The sequence below is a fragment of the Ylistrum balloti genome, unplaced genomic scaffold (assembly GCF_031769215.1).
Source record: "Ylistrum balloti isolate Yb309-2 unplaced genomic scaffold, AGI_CSIRO_Ybal_v1 Utg369846, whole genome shotgun sequence".
NCBI lineage: Eukaryota > Metazoa > Mollusca > Bivalvia > Pectinida > Pectinidae > Ylistrum > Ylistrum balloti.
In genome coordinates, this window is record NW_026782001.1 from 635,584 (window position 1) to 653,508 (window position 17,925).

The window sequence follows — 17,925 nt, forward strand, 5'->3', positions numbered from 1 at the left end:
GGTTAAATGTAGTTTCCGGTTGATTGGTACTGTTGATGTCTACGACTACAGAAGCGTTGGTTTTTACAGTCCTTCATTTACTAAATGTTTTGCTGAATTCAATCTTCAGCTCCACCCGGTGTATTAGTGACTATTTGCAAAGTGAGCATTTGGCAACAAATGCCATGTGATAAAAACAGTTATTGACATGTTTTCAGGTGAATAGAAGGTTTTATCAACCCGAGGTGATATCTAACGAAGCCGTAACCCAAGAAGATTGATAGGATCAAGCTTGAGGGTAGGCCAACATACTATAAATAGAATACCGAGACCAATATATCCTGACAAATATGGATACAAATTCCGGTAAATGACGACTTTTATTTTACCGATTTGTCATCTACATTAAACACTGTATAGAGACAATGGTAATCATTGCTATAGTGCATTTAGAATTGATTTGTATAACAAAAATGATCAGATACTATCTCACAATAATATCAAACTGATCTTACACAATATCATTCTATCACGTGTCTCACGTTTCAAGTCGACAACTTCCGGTTTAGCACGTGTTAATGTTTTGAACATGCAGGCCGTCTTACCCCGCAAGAAAGAGATATCTTATCCATACCGGAAGTGTGGATATATCTGTCCGATAGGATAGAAATTATTTCTCTGGGCAAGGTGCCCCGGGAAATATCATCTTCTTGAGTTTTCCTTATCACCCGAAAACAGGTCAACAATTGTATAATATTCTTCAAATGGTTCCAATTCTAAAAGAGACTTTCATCTATGCCGGCTTCATTGGAGAAATCCCAGGTCTTGCTGTAGAAATGATTGGAACTGAAATATTTCTCAAGTTATATCGTAGCAAACTTTCTTTTTGGATCCACGAATTAAATACCAGAATTCAAAGAATTTGTGTTCATCATTTGTATTTTTCCAACGAGAGATATTATGAGCGTAATGGGCGAATCTTTATACATATCTATGTAAAGATCATGTTTGATAAAAACAATCTGCATATATAAACAATAAAACAAAAAAGGAAACACAGAAACGTTAAATTTGTTCAATAAATAAGTCAGCCCCGCGGAGTTCTGAGTCATAGATTTGTTCACCCAGTTCTTGTCTTAGATAAAAATCACCATGATTTATATATAAACACTACTGTACAAGAGTCAAAAATATATGCTATCTGATATTAGTCCATTTTCATTATTTATATACATTTCTTCCCAGTCTGAGCATGTGCATGCCGCGTGTTTCCACACTGTGTTCAGATTCTGATCCACTATCATCAGTGTCCTTTTTACCCAAGCGCATCATGCGTAATGATCTTTTTCCGTCATCAGGGCGTTTGCCGAGACGAAGCATGCGCAAACGTTTTCCAAGACGGAGCATACCTAGAGATCGCTTGTCGTCGCCTTTATTAGCTTCTTGTTGGAGTTCACTTCTGCCAAGCCTGAGCATGTTCATTCCTCGTTTTCCAATTCTCCAAAGGTTCATTCCCCGTCCGAGCCTAAGCATATGCATTCCGCGTTTGTCGGCATCGTCTGTTTCATCAGATTCCTTCGTAGGATCAAGAGTATAAACGTAGTCGTACATGTCGTCACGCCCCAGCCTTGGCAAGGGCACAGCACGCTCGCCACCGAAAATTATTCGCCCAAATCTCGGAAGCGGTAGTGCCTTTTCCTCTTCGTTTTTGTCTTCTTCTTCATCTTCGATATAATTTTCTTTCTGTTCATCCTCCTGTTTGTCCTGTGTATCTGTAGATCGCCTGAACCTCCCCGGACGCGGTGCCAGTCTGATTTGTCGGGGTGACTCATCATCAAGATCGTAAATGCCTTCGGCACCGTCATCGAAGGACGTTCTGTCGGAATTGATGTGATCAAACAGCCACTGAAGTTCATTATCCTCACGACCGTACCTGGGAAGAGGGACCTGTCTCCGATGGTTGAACTTGTCCCCTAAAACTGATACTAATAGGTATTTTAGTTCATCTGAGCTCAAAGTGTCCAGCGATCTGCTCATCCTAGGTATGGGCATATTACGTTTTCCTAGTCGAAGCATCTGAAGACCGCGTCCTAAACGCAACATACTGAGTCCTCCTCGTCGTACTCTGTTTAACGGGGATCCAGTTTCTTCCGATGTGCTGTCATCTTCAGTGGAACCTGAAAAATGGAAACAAAAAGAAAGATAAGTTACACGGTATTAAACATTGTACAAAAGACGCACAAGTGAATGGCACATTTCAGTACAAAGTAATGATTAGATACGAAAACGTTAAATCAATCAGAAAACACAATCACACAGCTATTCCTTCTTTCTAAGACTTGTCAGTGATGATAAGGGCCTAGATTTTAAGACCTATGAGGCAAATGAGAGGAAAATCCGACGTGACTGGGGAAATGTCAAAATCTAAATAAGGAGGTGCTTTTGTCCCATTTGATAATTTCAAAAGAACTTCAAGTTCAAGTGTGTATTCTGAACCGTGTAAACATTAGGGGTGAAGCAATAATGATGGCATAGAAGAAAACATATTTTATCACAAAAGTGGCGAACACCAAGCATTTTCGATACTTTTGAAGTCTTTTGAAAAACTATAATGTCTTGAAATAAAATAACTATTGGTTATTTAAGAGTGCTTCTCTTGCTGCAGTCCGTACACAAGACGACTGTTTAAAAATCTTTCGTTTATCTATTAAAACTAGTTATACCCGCGATATCGCCAAACCTTCCTACAAATTGCTGTCCTCCCAATGTTGGCTTTCACACGATTTTTCTATCAATCGAATAACTGTAGAAATAACGTAAAGGTGAAGTGTATTGTGTGTGTGTGTGTGTGTTTCCCCCCCCCCCCCCCTTTTTTTTGTATTTTAATCGGAAGTAAGTCCAGACACTTCAAAATTTGCGATAAGCATGAGTCAATAATCTATTATTTTGATTATAGATCTAGAAACAATAAAGAAAAAGCGCAAATATTTGTCTTCCGTAAAAAGAGCAATAGCACACTCACAGCGTGTAAACGTAATGTATCGACAATTGAACGAAAAGGAAAACATAGTGAGAAAATTTGCTCGCCAGACAACATCGACACGCGTCACTGTTAATACAAAGCTACCGAGCAACACTTAAATGGCGTGTACTATTTAGTTGACGGAGTGTTTTTGACTGGTTGGAAGGCTAGAGGAGTTGTAAGATAAAGTTTGCTGTCAATGAAATGGTCATTTGTCACAGAGATGTGTAAAGCGTGGCGTCTTACAAGTTTGTCGGTAAACAAGGAGTGCGGAATTATGTACTCACTGTCTCGCTAAACCGATGTTATCCAGAGGATCTCAGCTAATTACTTAAGATCGATTAGATCGGAGAAGGGATTTGTGCGTGAAAGAAGGGTAAAAGTCATAGAAACGCAGTATTTCATACTTGTTCCAAATAGCAATGCCCAGTTTATACCAGTTTATTTTTTTGAAAAGAAGGAAAATATTTAAGAAATATAAATGTTTAAAGTTTAATCTTATAACATGAGGTCTTTTGTCTCACATTTTGGCATCGTGTTCGTAAATTCCATAGATTTCGATGTACGCTCCTGTATTACAAAATGTATATTTCTAAAACTAAATGTTACACGTTAGTTTTGGGGAAATCATTCAAAAAACATATCTGAAATGCGAAAAATATAAACCTGTTCCTCTTCCCCCTCCCAATACAGCTGTGATTCGTTATGCATGTAACGGATTTAAAACGCTTTCATTAGAATAATCTGTTTAATGGTATGTTCTCACTTGAATATATGAACGACAGAATGGATGCACGTAGTTCATGCGTCTCAGTGACGAGGTCAGACACGTGATTTCAGCTGATTGCGTACTGAAATATGATAATACCATCAGTGATTCGTCACCGGAAACAGATTAATATATCAGAGCATGTTCGGGAATCGCGTAATCAGAAAAGCGGAGAATTCCGGCAATCTTTCAAACAAATCTCTTGTTGAAAGTAAACTAGCTGTAGTCGTAATGTGGAAAATAATTTATCAATAAGCATACCAACACGGGCGTGTTGCCTTTCCCGGATATGTTCAGATATCATACCGTTAAATTGGATTCTGCAATATCAAAGATTATTAACGCAATGTTTGAATTTAACACTTTACTGAATATTTATATCTAAAATGTTTAGTTTAATGTGAATCAATAGCACGTGGAATCAGATAAATATATCGGAACAAATGGAAATTCGATAAATATTTAATCCGAATTCGAAATTGGATTTCTATCGCGTGTATCAGGTAGGACACAGGAAGATGGCAGTACAGCCTTCGCTGACGCAGAAAAAAAAAGTGTTAATTTTTTATTAGTTCAGCTTGGCGTGAATCCTGTACCAACACACATACTACAATTTTATCGGGCTATTTCAGGACAAGAAAGTCTTAATTCACAGAAAGGTCTCCTAGGGGTTGTTGCAATCACCGAGAAGTCAAGGTTATGAATCCAAAATTGAATCAGAGTGTCCGCTGGTAAAGTCTGATTGTATTACTGTCGTATGATATAGGTAGGATTGCTTGTTTTTACATGTGGGCCTACACCCACTTAAAAGTTCTTCATTTTCATATAATATCTATTTCACAATCTCTAAAATACATACATCCTGATGCATGTGCAATGTATTTGAATATTTTACTATTTGCAGTTTTTGCTTTTTTGTCTCTAATTTGTTATTTATTTATTTAAATTTTCTATAGAATTTCTTCATTGTAAAATATTTTCAAACCCACAAATAGAATCTTTCCTTTGTGGTGATAAATGTGTAAGGCAGGAATACACATTAATTCAAAAACACCGCGATGGGATTTATCAAAGCGATATCCATATTACACATTCAAACAGCTAGCCTGATAAAGGCTTGCTTGACCGTGTAAAGCGTCTTGTATCTTAACTATAGTGGCATATCTTTCCATTTTGGATTTCCATTACTGTAACTACGGATTTATCGCTGAAAAAGACGTTCATATCTTTAACTCATCTGACTTTTTTTTTTTTTTAAATTGATTTTTTTATTTTTTTTTATTTTTTTTTTGGGATGGGGGGAAGCTGCAAAACAACCATGCGAATGCATCTTTATCAAAACCATGTCCTCGCGCCAATGTGTAACTTACACGCCTCAGTTCTGTTTGTATAGTCATGAGGGGAGATAATCAATAAAACTCCTTTCTAAGGAAATTGGTAATGATTTGCAACCGATTCACAATATTTTCAGACTGCGTGTCTTTACAAAATATCATCAATATATGTTGTTTTTCGTTTAGCAATAAAACATTTGATCGTACTGGTTACGAATTGATCAGTTTGTCCACTAAGAAAGTCGACGACCATCATTCGGCAGATTCCCTCTCAAGTACAGTAGCATATGGAATAAAATTCGCCTCGCATTGTCAGAGTAAGCTACCCATAATCCCATAAACTTTATCCTGATGATTTTTAATGGCACCCCCGCCGTGTTACGAGATAATTGCTCATAAAACAATGTCATCTACATTTCTGTGGAGGTTTTGGCAAACAATCACAGGTGCCTTAACTGCCTTTTTCTCCCAGGGCCGGGCGCTGCGCGTTCACAACAAGCCCGCGGTGACGTACAAATTAAGTCGTTATAAGTGTCCGTATTGGCTTTGTACGTTTTATGAACGTCACGGAAACACCGAAGACAATAAAAGGCGAAAATCTATGAACACTCGAGGCATATGGATTACTTACTGGATCAGCTAAATGGTATACCCATTCATAAATGTATAATGTTTTAATGTTAGATCATAAATAAGATTGATAGATTATAAAACCTAACAGTTCGTGTCAGGAGAGGTAATATGAAATTATTATTTTTCCTTAAAGCTTGAAAATCGAAGTTTTACAATGCAGGATGTAATTTCCCAGTCAAGGTAACATTTTTTTTCTCTGTCTATCCGACATTAATCAGGCCACGGTTCGACGAGATCGGCCATTACCGGCCATTTTGTTCTTGAAGTCGAGCTATTTGTGTGCCAATCTAGTGTAATAAGGTGACCTGACAGCCTCGTTGACTTTATCACACATGATTAATGTGGCACCTACCACATCCTTTCCACATAAAAGTCTTTGAATTAGTTGTAGAGAACCTTCCTTTTTATCATATAACGGTGAAATATATCTGTTTTCATATGGCAGTCTCGCAGAACATCCGGTCTTTGTACAACGTGTCACTAGTTTCTTAGAATTTACCCTTCTTTCTCTGTTATGAAAGAGTATTTCTATCCACATCTTAAACATCCTTATGTATTACTTTGTGTTAATTCTTTTTGGTATGCTTTCTACAAAACATAATTGATTTCTGTGTTTGCAGTATTAAGTCAAGTCAAACGATGAACACGTTTCCGTCATTTTTTGGTTGTCTTCAATATTGATGTTGGGTAAACATAATTTTAGTTGACTGTCAGGATTGCAGAATTAATTCTATACCAGGCCACCCAACGGATGCAAAAACCAAATAATGACAATTGATCCAAAAGCCAGCGTGTTTAACCATATTAAACAATTTATTGGTGTTAGCTGTGCTCTTCAATATACAAATGTAGTTATAGTTGCATTTAAGGTTTTTTTTTAATTAAATCTTTATTCAATCGTGATTCAGTGATACCTTTGTTTTCCTGTTTCCTGTACACTTGTTGTTGATTTCGGTATTATATGTATCACGTCCATTAACACTAATTCCAGCGAATTCTAGTTGTTTAAACATGTACTGTCCGGTGACAGGTACCCAGTTAATTGAGCTCGGCACTTCGACAGTCTCCGCTGTACGCAGTATTACAGGCGATAATGGTTAGTTTCTGTCCATCATCATTAATATTAATATCTACTTTACTTTAATTCAATAATAAGTTAATACCTAGGCTTGCAGCAGAAGTACCGGAAGTGAGAAAAGGATCCTATTCAATGTTAGGATAATGGTAGTGAGTAGTATGTGATGTTCAGAGAGGAGACGGACAAAGAAATGCGGATTTTCCAGATTAACGTTGGTAGTTATTGTTATCACGTGACAGGTCATTACATTGTACTTGACTGCCCACGATGTTTACCTGAATATGACTTAATCTGACGTGATTTCTGACTATAATTCGTACACAACCTGCGTTCGGTGAGAACATTATACATGTATATTACGTACCATTGATGTTACCATACAAGTTCTACTACATGCGTTTATTAAAGGTTTATCAATATTGGCGACGGTCATTACGATAAAATTAATACACAGCAAAACTCTATTTGCACCTCATCCCATCAAGAGTTTCAAATTAACACTCTTGTTAAAAACAATTTCAAAACCCCGAAGAAAATTCATGTACAGTGCCAAACAGAATACTCGTAACGTTTCAACTGTCCGCTCTGTTTGACCCAAGCCCCTACGTTTCCGATTGATGTACAGTAGCCACGCTAGTGCAAAGATACTAAATATACACAGAAAGATACTCTAAGGAATAATAAGCGAAACTGATATATGCTATGACATGTTAACTATTTTTCAGTTTTGAATAATCACAAAATTCCAATGTGAAAAGATTATTGTCGTTTTCATTAAAAATCCTAATATGATTTTTCACTTCCAGATTAAGATCATGGTAATATAACGCAGTTTCTTATGTAACGATCTCACGCAAAATCCTCCAAGTATGACTTTAAAATGAGATCAAATTTTGTCCAAAATTCCAAGTTGTTTTTGCATCGTACCTTTCGCCGTTTGTCTTAGTTACAAAAGAGGATAGTTGTAACAACCGAGAGAAATGTAAACTTGACGTGAAGTATTCGGATCGCTCAAATAGTTAGTATACTTGAAAGCTATTTTTTCATGAAAAGCTATCTGTGATAAGATCAATTAAGGAATGAAATTCAATACTCCTCTTTTTTAACACAGGTCAATAACGACCGTTACTGATGGCAACTCCAATACCAGGTTACTCAATAAGGCTTAACACCCACACCATAAACCAATAGTCGCCCCTTCTAGTGGAGTACAAACAATGAACCGGCAAACACGCCATTCATTTACACAGAGTGAAAAAACATAATGATAAAATTGTGTTAATATATAATTAAAGTAAACAGCGTGGGTATTATCTTCTCACAACTCTGGCATGTAAATTCCCAAAATTAAAAACACACATATTTTGTTTCAAGCAACGGTGGCGCTTTGCTTTATAAATAAGATCTGTTTGGCTAATGATGTTAACATTTAATTAATTTCAGCCTTTCAAACCTTCCGAGCAATAAATCTATTCAAATCAGCTAGTTTCTCATGTTTTGTTGTCCTAGTACCTCACATTCTGACATCGCCGTATTTATAGTTCCCGCAAGAGGTAAAGCCTTTCGTGTTGGTTTGTTATCAGATAGCTATTTATACGACACGCTGAACTTTTTACCGATTGGGTGTAATTATTTATACGACACGCTGAACGATTTACCGATTTAAACGAAATAAGATACTGGCATCAAACTTAAGCAATGACAAAGAAAAAGGCAACAAAGCAAAAATATATAAATCAAGCCGGGAGCTAAATTTGTATGTAGACTACTTCCGGTCAGGGTCTTGTTGAAGTACATGTAACCCCTGCTTCTTTCCCACAATCCGTCTTCCAACCACGCGCCCTCTGTCTTTTCTTATTTACATGATGTTATATAATGGCCCACCAAATGAACACCCACTAACCGACTAATCAGCGAACCATGTTCTAAAGCTCCCAGCAATAAAGGTGTTTATATCAAAGATGCAAAAAGACGACATAAAACAATGGTATACGTGTTTAATTCTTCCACGACGACTATTCTGGGGACCACCAATGCCGCAAGCGACACGTGACTTTTGGTACGGAACTGGCCAGTGAATTCGATCATAAATCAATGGCCTTTTTTTCTTTGATGGGTAAAATTATCTGGAAGTGCCCCAAGACATAATTAATAATTGATCAGTCTAATGTGTATAATGGCGGCCATTCGTGCCCTCTCGGACTGTAACCAGTAGCGCTCTACATTAAATAGCGAAGGAGCTTCCGGCGAACAACCACCGTCATTGTCATCAACACGCTTGTCATTTTCCCAGACGTGCCTTATAATGGTGACACAACAGAACACTCCCTTTGCAATCACGCATTTGCATTTTGTTTTCCAGAATAAAACATCTTCAAGGTTGTTCAGTTTATTGTAGAATAATAAATCAATTATATAATTTTTTTGTGTTTCTTCTTGACGTGTCTCAGAGTCTATACCATGTAATATCGACATTAATTGATAGCCATTATAACCATTTGACCTTGACAGGCTTTTGTTAAGTTGAGGAGTTGAAAAAAAAATTTGATAGATTGATATAAATATATTAACATTTTAGGTTATCACAATTCGCCTTTAAATCTTAGTCCTTTTTTACTTGCGCTACATTACACAATATTCCTTAAATGAGATTTGTTGATCAACGCCTTGATGTGAAAAATATAAATGACGATGGATGAGAAATCATCATTGAATGATAAAGCGACTGGAGACAGTCTTCAGTAGACTAAAACTACTGACACAATAACGGAAGTTATTTCTGAAATAGTTGTTGAATACAGAAATAGTTATGCTACTAAAATGTTTTAATGAAACGTTAGACGAATGGATATCTCATTCGTAACGTCTTGAGAGAATATAATCTCTAAGTTACAATCTAGATTACAATACGTGAGATATATCTAGTCATCTAGCAAATACATATCTCGTCAATAGCATCAAAATCATCGGTTTTATCATTAAACATCCCTTTATTCTGATAATGTGATAGCATATACACAAATTGTAACCACTACTTTTGAATCTTATCTTGTCCTGTATCGAGGTCCCTTGTCATCCACGAGAGAATTACCAAGAGGTTGACAAGATTAGTTAAGGATTCAACAATACACAAACGCTGTCAATCCGATCATTCGAAAGGTCAAGGCCGATTAATCAGCTGTAGTAATAGGTACCTCACCGCGTGTCATTATTAATGAAAATCTGCTTTGCCCTTGGAATATTACCTATGATACTACATTCTGTATTTATGTAAAATTACATAAAAATATCATTACTTGTAATTTCGGTTTCAAAATGAAATCAGGAACAGCCAGGTAACATGGCAATTAAAAAAGGCAAATAAATCACATGTTATGTATTTTGACAAGATAAAACACATTTCATTTTAGGCATTGAAGGCATGTAAAAGAACTAACTGTGACATTCATAGTGAATCTTATAAGACATTGATCAACAGATACGATTCGGTTTCTGTTCGCCTGTCAAATATCTATTGACTAGTCTGTTAATCAATCATCATTTATATGTGTCAAAAATAGAATCAATTATGATCCATAAATATTTGTTGTTTTAACAACAAGATATAATATCTGCGTATTTCTGTCGGAACGCAGTACGGTATTTACCTCGACTAGAGATAGGTCCGGACTAATTAGAGCAATCGATGATTGAATACATGATTGTTGACGCGACGATGTTTACGACGAAGTACGATAGCTCACGCGCTACGTCTCGTGTCCGAACGATGAAGACTGACTCTTTATCTGATTACGAGAGTTCCGTGCCATTGGCTGTCTTGGACCTCGTCCTGTTTCTGCCGATAAATCAGTGCTTATCGCAAAAATCTTTCCTTTCATTGAACTCGCTTCCGCTAAGAATCGGTTCGATTACTGATCCAAAGTGTTTATCTGAAACTAAGACTGCTTTTCCGCTCGAATTTAAATCATTTGACGTCACCAACAAGCGATGTGTAATGTGAAAGATTGACATTCAACGTGCCAATAGTCAGTTGTGTTCCGGATTTTTAGAGCTTGGTCCGGATCTAATTTTGTATTTTGGTGTGTTTATTTCCGGTTCCCGTGGAAGAACTGTTTGGCAGTTTGCCTTATCCAATTAGTTTTTACTTCTATTTAACGTGATTTATATTGAAGTTGTATTAATTATGACAAATATCTCAAAACGATATATAATAACTTTCTCTTCTGGTTAACCATTGCTAATTTCTCTTTCTTAGTCTATATAAGGTAAATGGAATGCCAAATTGAATGTTCGATGTATATTTATATACGGTTTCCCGTTTTCATCTAAAGAATTACTATGAAAGCGACCAAAGGGCGCCTTATTGTATTACAGACGCTTTAATTAACTTTGGAAAGGGAACTTAAAGGTTATGAATTGTCGTTTGTTATTAATCACAGAGATTTTTTTTGTACTTCCATATAAACCAAAAACGAGCACGAAGAGTGATTAAATTTAGTGTAGATCAGTGAGCACTGGTCTGATTATTCATGAAGGAATCGTTTACGTAGCAGAACATATGAGTAACAAACAGATATTTGGCAAAGTTTACAGCTTACCTGTTCTGGCATATCACAACTTTCAAAATATCCATCCGGGAGAAATAGATAGATATATCCCCTCCCCCCTTAAAAAAAGTTTGCTTATAATATTGACGAGAAATACTATTAAGCAGGGATATTTTCATCGGAAACAAAAAAGAAGCTTGGCAGGGTAATCGAAGGTGTACTGAATTCCATAGATTCTGAGCTGTCTTCTGCTTATTATTTCTTATATGGAAGTATGACCCATGCTAAGCACACAGGTCTTTTATGAGGTCTAATCCCGACCCTTGAGTCAGGTAGAAACAGGTTACATAATTAGTGGTAATTTAAATAAGACATGATATATCATATATTGGGTAGCTGCCTTTGGCGTTTCGTTTCTATCTACTATCTTAACTCGAGTGCCTCTTGTCGCTAGGGCACAATCCACCTTACCATCGGAACAGAACAGTGATCCGGTAATTGCATCTAATTGGCCATTTCTTATCTCTGAATGTTGATGCTAGAAACTGATGCTCGAACATGGTTGAGCTAATACACTTTTATGTATGTTTAGAACGAGGAAGCTGAGAAGTAGAGAACCAATTGAACTTCCATAAACGGCATTAACGTCACATGTATTGCCGTGCACGTGCCCGACCATGCATATGTCCATGCATCATTCTGGCTTTGTGCCACCTGGAAAACAGTTTTGATATTAGTAAGTACATTCAAGCATCGAATAAACCAACTTTTATATGATAACGAAGAACGTTGATTTATCTGTTAACACTCAATCAAATAAGATTTCTAAACCTGTGACAGTTATTGTGGCGCGCCCGCGGTTTTACTCTGCTGGGGTTTGTGGCTTTTTGGACCCAATTAGATACACAGTCGAGTCTTTAAAATAATAATTATAATTAGGGTAGCGTATGCGTAATCGTCAGAACGAATGAATCAACTTTAGTGATTTTAAAGGTTTTCTTTGCATTCATTGTAAACGTGTTTGTAGTCTAAATCTGCCGCTATAGATTTTGTATTGTTAACGGAGGTAGCGCAATACAGTTCTGTACATATCAAAGTGCCATTAGCGAAGACAAGATAGTACAATAAAGTGTCGATGCCAATCAGCACTGAATGGAAGCACGAACATATTGTCTGTAGGTGACAATCCTGGGAGTGTATGATTGTCGACGTCCTGTGCCTTTGTTATATACCTCGACAGTAACTTCTGTAAATGTATCAGGTCTCATACAATACATGGATACAAGAGTCAAATTTTAGTAGGAAATAAATCAAATATGTTACATAGGACGTGTTGTGTTTGAAACAGTTGATAGCATCTCCGGCACTTGATACATGAAGCTGTAAGTAATTCTAACACGGATATGTGAATGAATATTTTTATAGCTGTCGTCCACGATTCATTTACCAAGTAGATGTCAGTAAAGAAAAAACGTGTTTTTGTTTATAGAGCTATCATGTTTTACAACATGTCGATATAACATTGTAAATATGAACATAAGAAAAATATAAAAATACATGACATGTTTTATCTCGATTCCGTATGTTTAAATAGGAATCAAATCTTTGGTTAATTTACAAAAGATATTATTTGTCTTCAGACTGATGAAATACGAAAAAATATTTCATCAAATGAACACGGATGGTAGATTCTGTTTAGCAAAAGACAAATGTTTTAAAAGTTTTAAAATATTCTCGAAAAACAACGTTTTTATCAGAGCTCGTTTATATCATACATTCTAAACCGTTTTATGGCGCACATAGTGTTGCACGAAAACATAATCTCATTTGTAACGTCACAATATCAACCCTGGAAACGTGACTGCTACATAGTTTACTTTGATTAAGTTAAATTATCATATCATTATTTAGAATAAGTAACAAAGAAAAACAAAAAAATACAACGCGATATCAGTAATAATTGTGGAATATGATCACTTCACAGCCCTTCACCAAAATACATTTTTTCATTCTTTTTATTTTATTTTCCCATTATTTTTTTCCAATATGTCATGAATGCATTACTTAAATAAGGAATATATTCATTGAATTGCTCTGTATTACCTTAGCGTTATAACTTTAAGGTGAAAATACGTGAAATTTGTAAGTGTTCCTTTATTTCATTGTTTTTCAATTTTGAAATTTTGTTAATCCACAGAAGTCCGGATTCCTTCCTCGTTAGTGGCTTCCTAATACAACAACGATTCTGAAGTTCACAACATCATAGGGACACCTGCTATTGGGTGGGTAGGGGACGATATTCTATAGAAACGACAACATATAATCTAAACCATAAGCAAAGACTCTACACGCATAACCGTCGTCTCACCAGACGAAACCATTTATTTAACAGATGTACGTTTTTTTTAATGAACAAAAAGATCTATACTCTCAAAGCACAATGTCGAGAATGCATTCACCTACACTAAAACAAACATTGACCGTTTCTGATGTCTTGTACGGTGTTTCAGAATTATCTAATTTTTTTATCGTTGGGATTCTCATGAAGGGTACCAAATCAATGTTAATCTCCTTAAGTTGACTTTGAAATGATGAATAAAACTGCAATTAAATGTACCCAATCTACGTTATCAGGTTAAGGCTTTTATCCGTCCTGTAATTGTGTAATTTGATGACACGATGTTTGAAGGACTTGAAGGACGAAGTTGCGTTTCGCAATCGTGTCTGTCAAATAAATTGTATCGGTAATATTTATTCAATTATGAAGACCGACTCACGATTGGGGAAAAGGTAAGGCTTGTCGAAGATATTTTGTTGTAATTATTTAGAAAAAAAATGGAGGGGGGCGGGAGCGGAATTAACCAGTTCTACTTACATAATTGTAAGTAATTGTAAAAGTTACGCAGCGAAAGAAAAAAAACTTAAATCGACTTAGAAATCTCGATTTCTAGGGGTTTAGAAGTTAGAAAGAAAACATTTACACACGGGAGTGTTAACTCTCTTAAGATATTTTTATTTTCCACTGATCGTCTCTCTTTAGATCATTCAATTAAAACTTGAATTTATGCGTGAATCTCAGAAATCCTACTACACCGAGAAAAATTGTTTATTCAATTCACTACAAGCCTTCTAAAAAGAGCAAGCATTTGTGTTTAAGTTTAGAAAATGATTTTAAACATGTAGACGGCTCCATCTATACGGGTACTGATATTAGTGTGTATGCTTTAATTGTCTTTATTACAGTTTCAGATCAATGTATACACTGTATTGCGTGTCGAGCAAGAGTATAAATACAGTTATATAAAAGGACAGTGTTCAGCGGACTGTCTGAGAATGCTGGAGCCCTTATGTAGACAAGAAAATGCCATCACTAGAAAAATGAAGTAAACGTTTTACAAGTAGTTAATAACAATTGCAAACATGTGTACTATACCTATGCTAATATGAATCTGTGTCTGACATTCCCATCCTGACCGCTATACATAGAAACTCCGGCTATGGTGGATGTTCGGTTTATAGCCCAATTTATGTACCCACAAAGACCTATTATAGAACATGATGATGTTTTTTTCCAGACACTGGTGTATACTTAACAATCAAGTACATGCATGTTTATAATTCTGTTATTTGGTTAAGTATGATGATGTAAAATAAATTAAGTTTAAACCTCTACTAAATAGCGCCATTGGAGTAATAAACATAGATAATTGGTTTATATCCACAAAGCGTATTGGACATTGTAAGATATAGAATAACAGAATAGTTTGTTTCGATTTTCCAAGTTTTTCATCTTCCGCATTCGGCTTATAATATATTTAAATTAATTGATTTAACTTGACGTAATAATGTCAATTCCATGTACTTTTGTTAAAACTTGGAAGCGATCACACTATAAAGTTGGTTTACGTTTTCGTCATTGAATCAAGAGCTCTAATGATCACCATTCATTATGCACTCTAGGCTTCAGCATTGTAATTTCAAAAACAAATGGACATTCCGTCAAATTTCATTAATTTAGGTCTTGTGCTCGTTTTATATTACTCAAATTATTCCATACGCCTCAATGAAAAGGCAATGCCAAGCTATATAAATTACTGGTTTTTTACGAAAGGTTTCCCGGGAAGGTTTTATGAACTAAAGTGAACGAACGAAAATCAAATCAAACCTTTAACTTTTGCAAATTTTATCATTATAAAGAGAAGAAATGCTTTGAAATGGACACTAATTGTATTTGACAGAGCACGGAGGTATTACAAAAAGCGTTTGTTTAAGATGTCAATAACGGAGACCCGCTTCGGCTAGTGGTAGGATTGATTACGTCATAACCAGTCTGTTATCGGGTCTCTGTTCCTTAGATCATCTTACAATGTATACCTTCTAAATGATGTCATTATTGATAAACAACTGTCTACTTCACAACATTTGAAATTCCCTCAGGAATAACTTGTAACAACCTATCGGTACACGATTCTCCTCCTCTTACAACCTCTGCTTTTACACCATTTTTCGTTATGTCTTCACACTCTTCACAAACATCGAAATGACAATTTAATATCACTTTGCTAGACTCTACATTTATTCTTGTCATATACTAACAATAGCCGAAAATTACGATAGAAAATAATACTTGCATACATTTCCACGATATAAAAATAAAATAATGTTTTAGTTAATTTTTCTTTTGGTACTGTTTGCAAATATCAAACGGTATTTAGCTGTTGTATAATATCAGATAAACTTGGTAGAGAAAATTAGAATGCTTCGACATCGCGTGGTAACGGAATTATCTGAAAACATTTCTTACTTGGCATTTTATACACTTCGATTTATATAGTAATGATCGGATAAAATGTGATGCGATAATTTTTTAAGAATTAAATGCAGTCTTATCGCTAATATTTCTTTCAAATGATGAAATTATTAATGATAAAAAGGTATGATTTCTTATTTAATGCATAGATAATATTGTCATAGACTTACCTGATGTTAGGTGACAATGAAGTAGCAGTAATATAGGTAAAATGTATTTCATCCTAATCTCCAACACACACCAGCTATCCAAAAAGTCACGTAAATGATAGACAAGCAATGTCCGTCACGCAATGTCCAGTGTTTGGTGGCTGCAGTGGATCACAGTTGATGCTGAGCGCTTGCCGTATGCCACCTTTGTTGTCGTAACGGGTGATACCGCTCTTATATCTTAGCTGTGACGGAAAGTGACGCCAACCATCCAACCATCGAATCATTGATCTACGATTAACTCTTTTGTCAGTGAAATCTGTATTCGGTTAGGACACGCCCCTCCTAGCGACGAAATCAGTTGCCGCATCCAATCGTTGACTAAGAGAAATAACCATTGTTGCCCAAACTGCCTTTCCCTTGGGCCCTACCCTTGAACACGTAGTGAATGACAATGATAATGGCATGATTGTCTCCCACTCGAGTACATTAAATTAAAGCGTACCTTGACGTGTGGGGTGCCAGTCTTCAGACTAGTTTACATGGTTTATAGCCAATAATCCCTAGGTCTTTCATCAGATTAGTGACCAGTTTTCTGTGGGACATTCTCTCGTTAAGCTGTGCACTGTTTTAAGGATGATATATTTGTGCAATTGTTTTCATTACATTCTCTCTACCTGAAATCTCTGTTACATTAACGTTCAGTTACGTAATGCCTGTCTTTGAAGTTATTGTTCGTTTAGATGTTTTTTTTATTCATTGAAACCTTTTATCTGCTAACGAAACTGATATTTTCATTGGATCTACAGACCAGGGAAATATTGTTGAATCGAAAAATCACCAAACATGTTTGCTATCATTGGCACGTTTTACTTTAGATATGATACCCATATGTAGTAGACGCACACTCTGACAATTATCCTAATTGTCTTAACTGTATTTTCATGCTAAGGACCTTTTTTCTTAAGACCATTTTCCTGCTTAAGCTGAAGTTAAGGGTTCAAACCACACAGTTATTGCTTTTCTTGGAGACCGACCTTGTACCATGGCAATTACTTGTGAAAAGGTAAAAGGATAAAATGAATTCCCATATACCTTAAACCTGAATCAGAACAAAACATACCACAATTCCTCACTCCCTCCTCTTCGATCTCGAGACTCGAATTTCCAACTCATAATTTGCAATTTTCAACTGTAATATAGTTTTCTTTCTTTCTTTATCGGACTGCATTATTTTAAGGTTGAAGTTATGTTTGTTTGTAGGTAACGATTTATGGTTTTCTGTGCTGAGAACAGCAAACATGTCAATACCACTAGTGCGTAGAATTATTTCTGAATGGTTTTGAATATTGAGATTTGATACGATCAATGAGCGATATTAATTATCTAGACCACTTTTACTTGGGTAAAATGGTATTGTCCATCCATATAATATTTCTAATGCGTATATTGATTTCCGATAAATTCTAGAACCTTGTCAGGTCCTTCTCCACAACAGTTGAATCATTTTTAGCAGTTTGCTTTTCATTTTTGTACAAACAAGACAAATTCTGAAATATTTTGCCTTTTAAAAAATCAGAGTAGACTTTTCTGAGATTCTGCTG

General features: G+C 35.8%; 1 protein-coding gene across 1 annotated transcript; it reads right to left on the reverse strand.

Annotated features, from left to right (window-relative positions):
* Positions 1-1,200: 1,200 nt before the first annotated feature.
* LOC132545421 (myomodulin neuropeptides 2-like) lies at positions 1,201-16,399 on the reverse strand. The gene is made up of 2 exons (XM_060209110.1): positions 16,343-16,399; positions 1,201-2,156 (listed from the first exon to the last, which is right to left on the reverse strand). Exons 1-2 carry the CDS (start codon positions 16,392-16,394, stop codon positions 1,201-1,203), a joined length of 1,008 nt encoding a protein of 335 aa, XP_060065093.1. The 5' UTR covers positions 16,395-16,399.
* Positions 16,400-17,925: the final 1,526 nt, after the last annotated feature.

Coding starts and splice junctions, on each gene's coding strand:
- LOC132545421 (XM_060209110.1), bottom strand. CDS start 16,394: ATGAAATACATTTTACCTATATTACTGCTACTTCATTGTCACCTAACA. Junction 2,157..16,342: donor TCATTGTCACCTAACATCAG/GTAAGTCTATGA, acceptor TCCATTTTTCAG/GTTCCACTGAAGATGACAGC.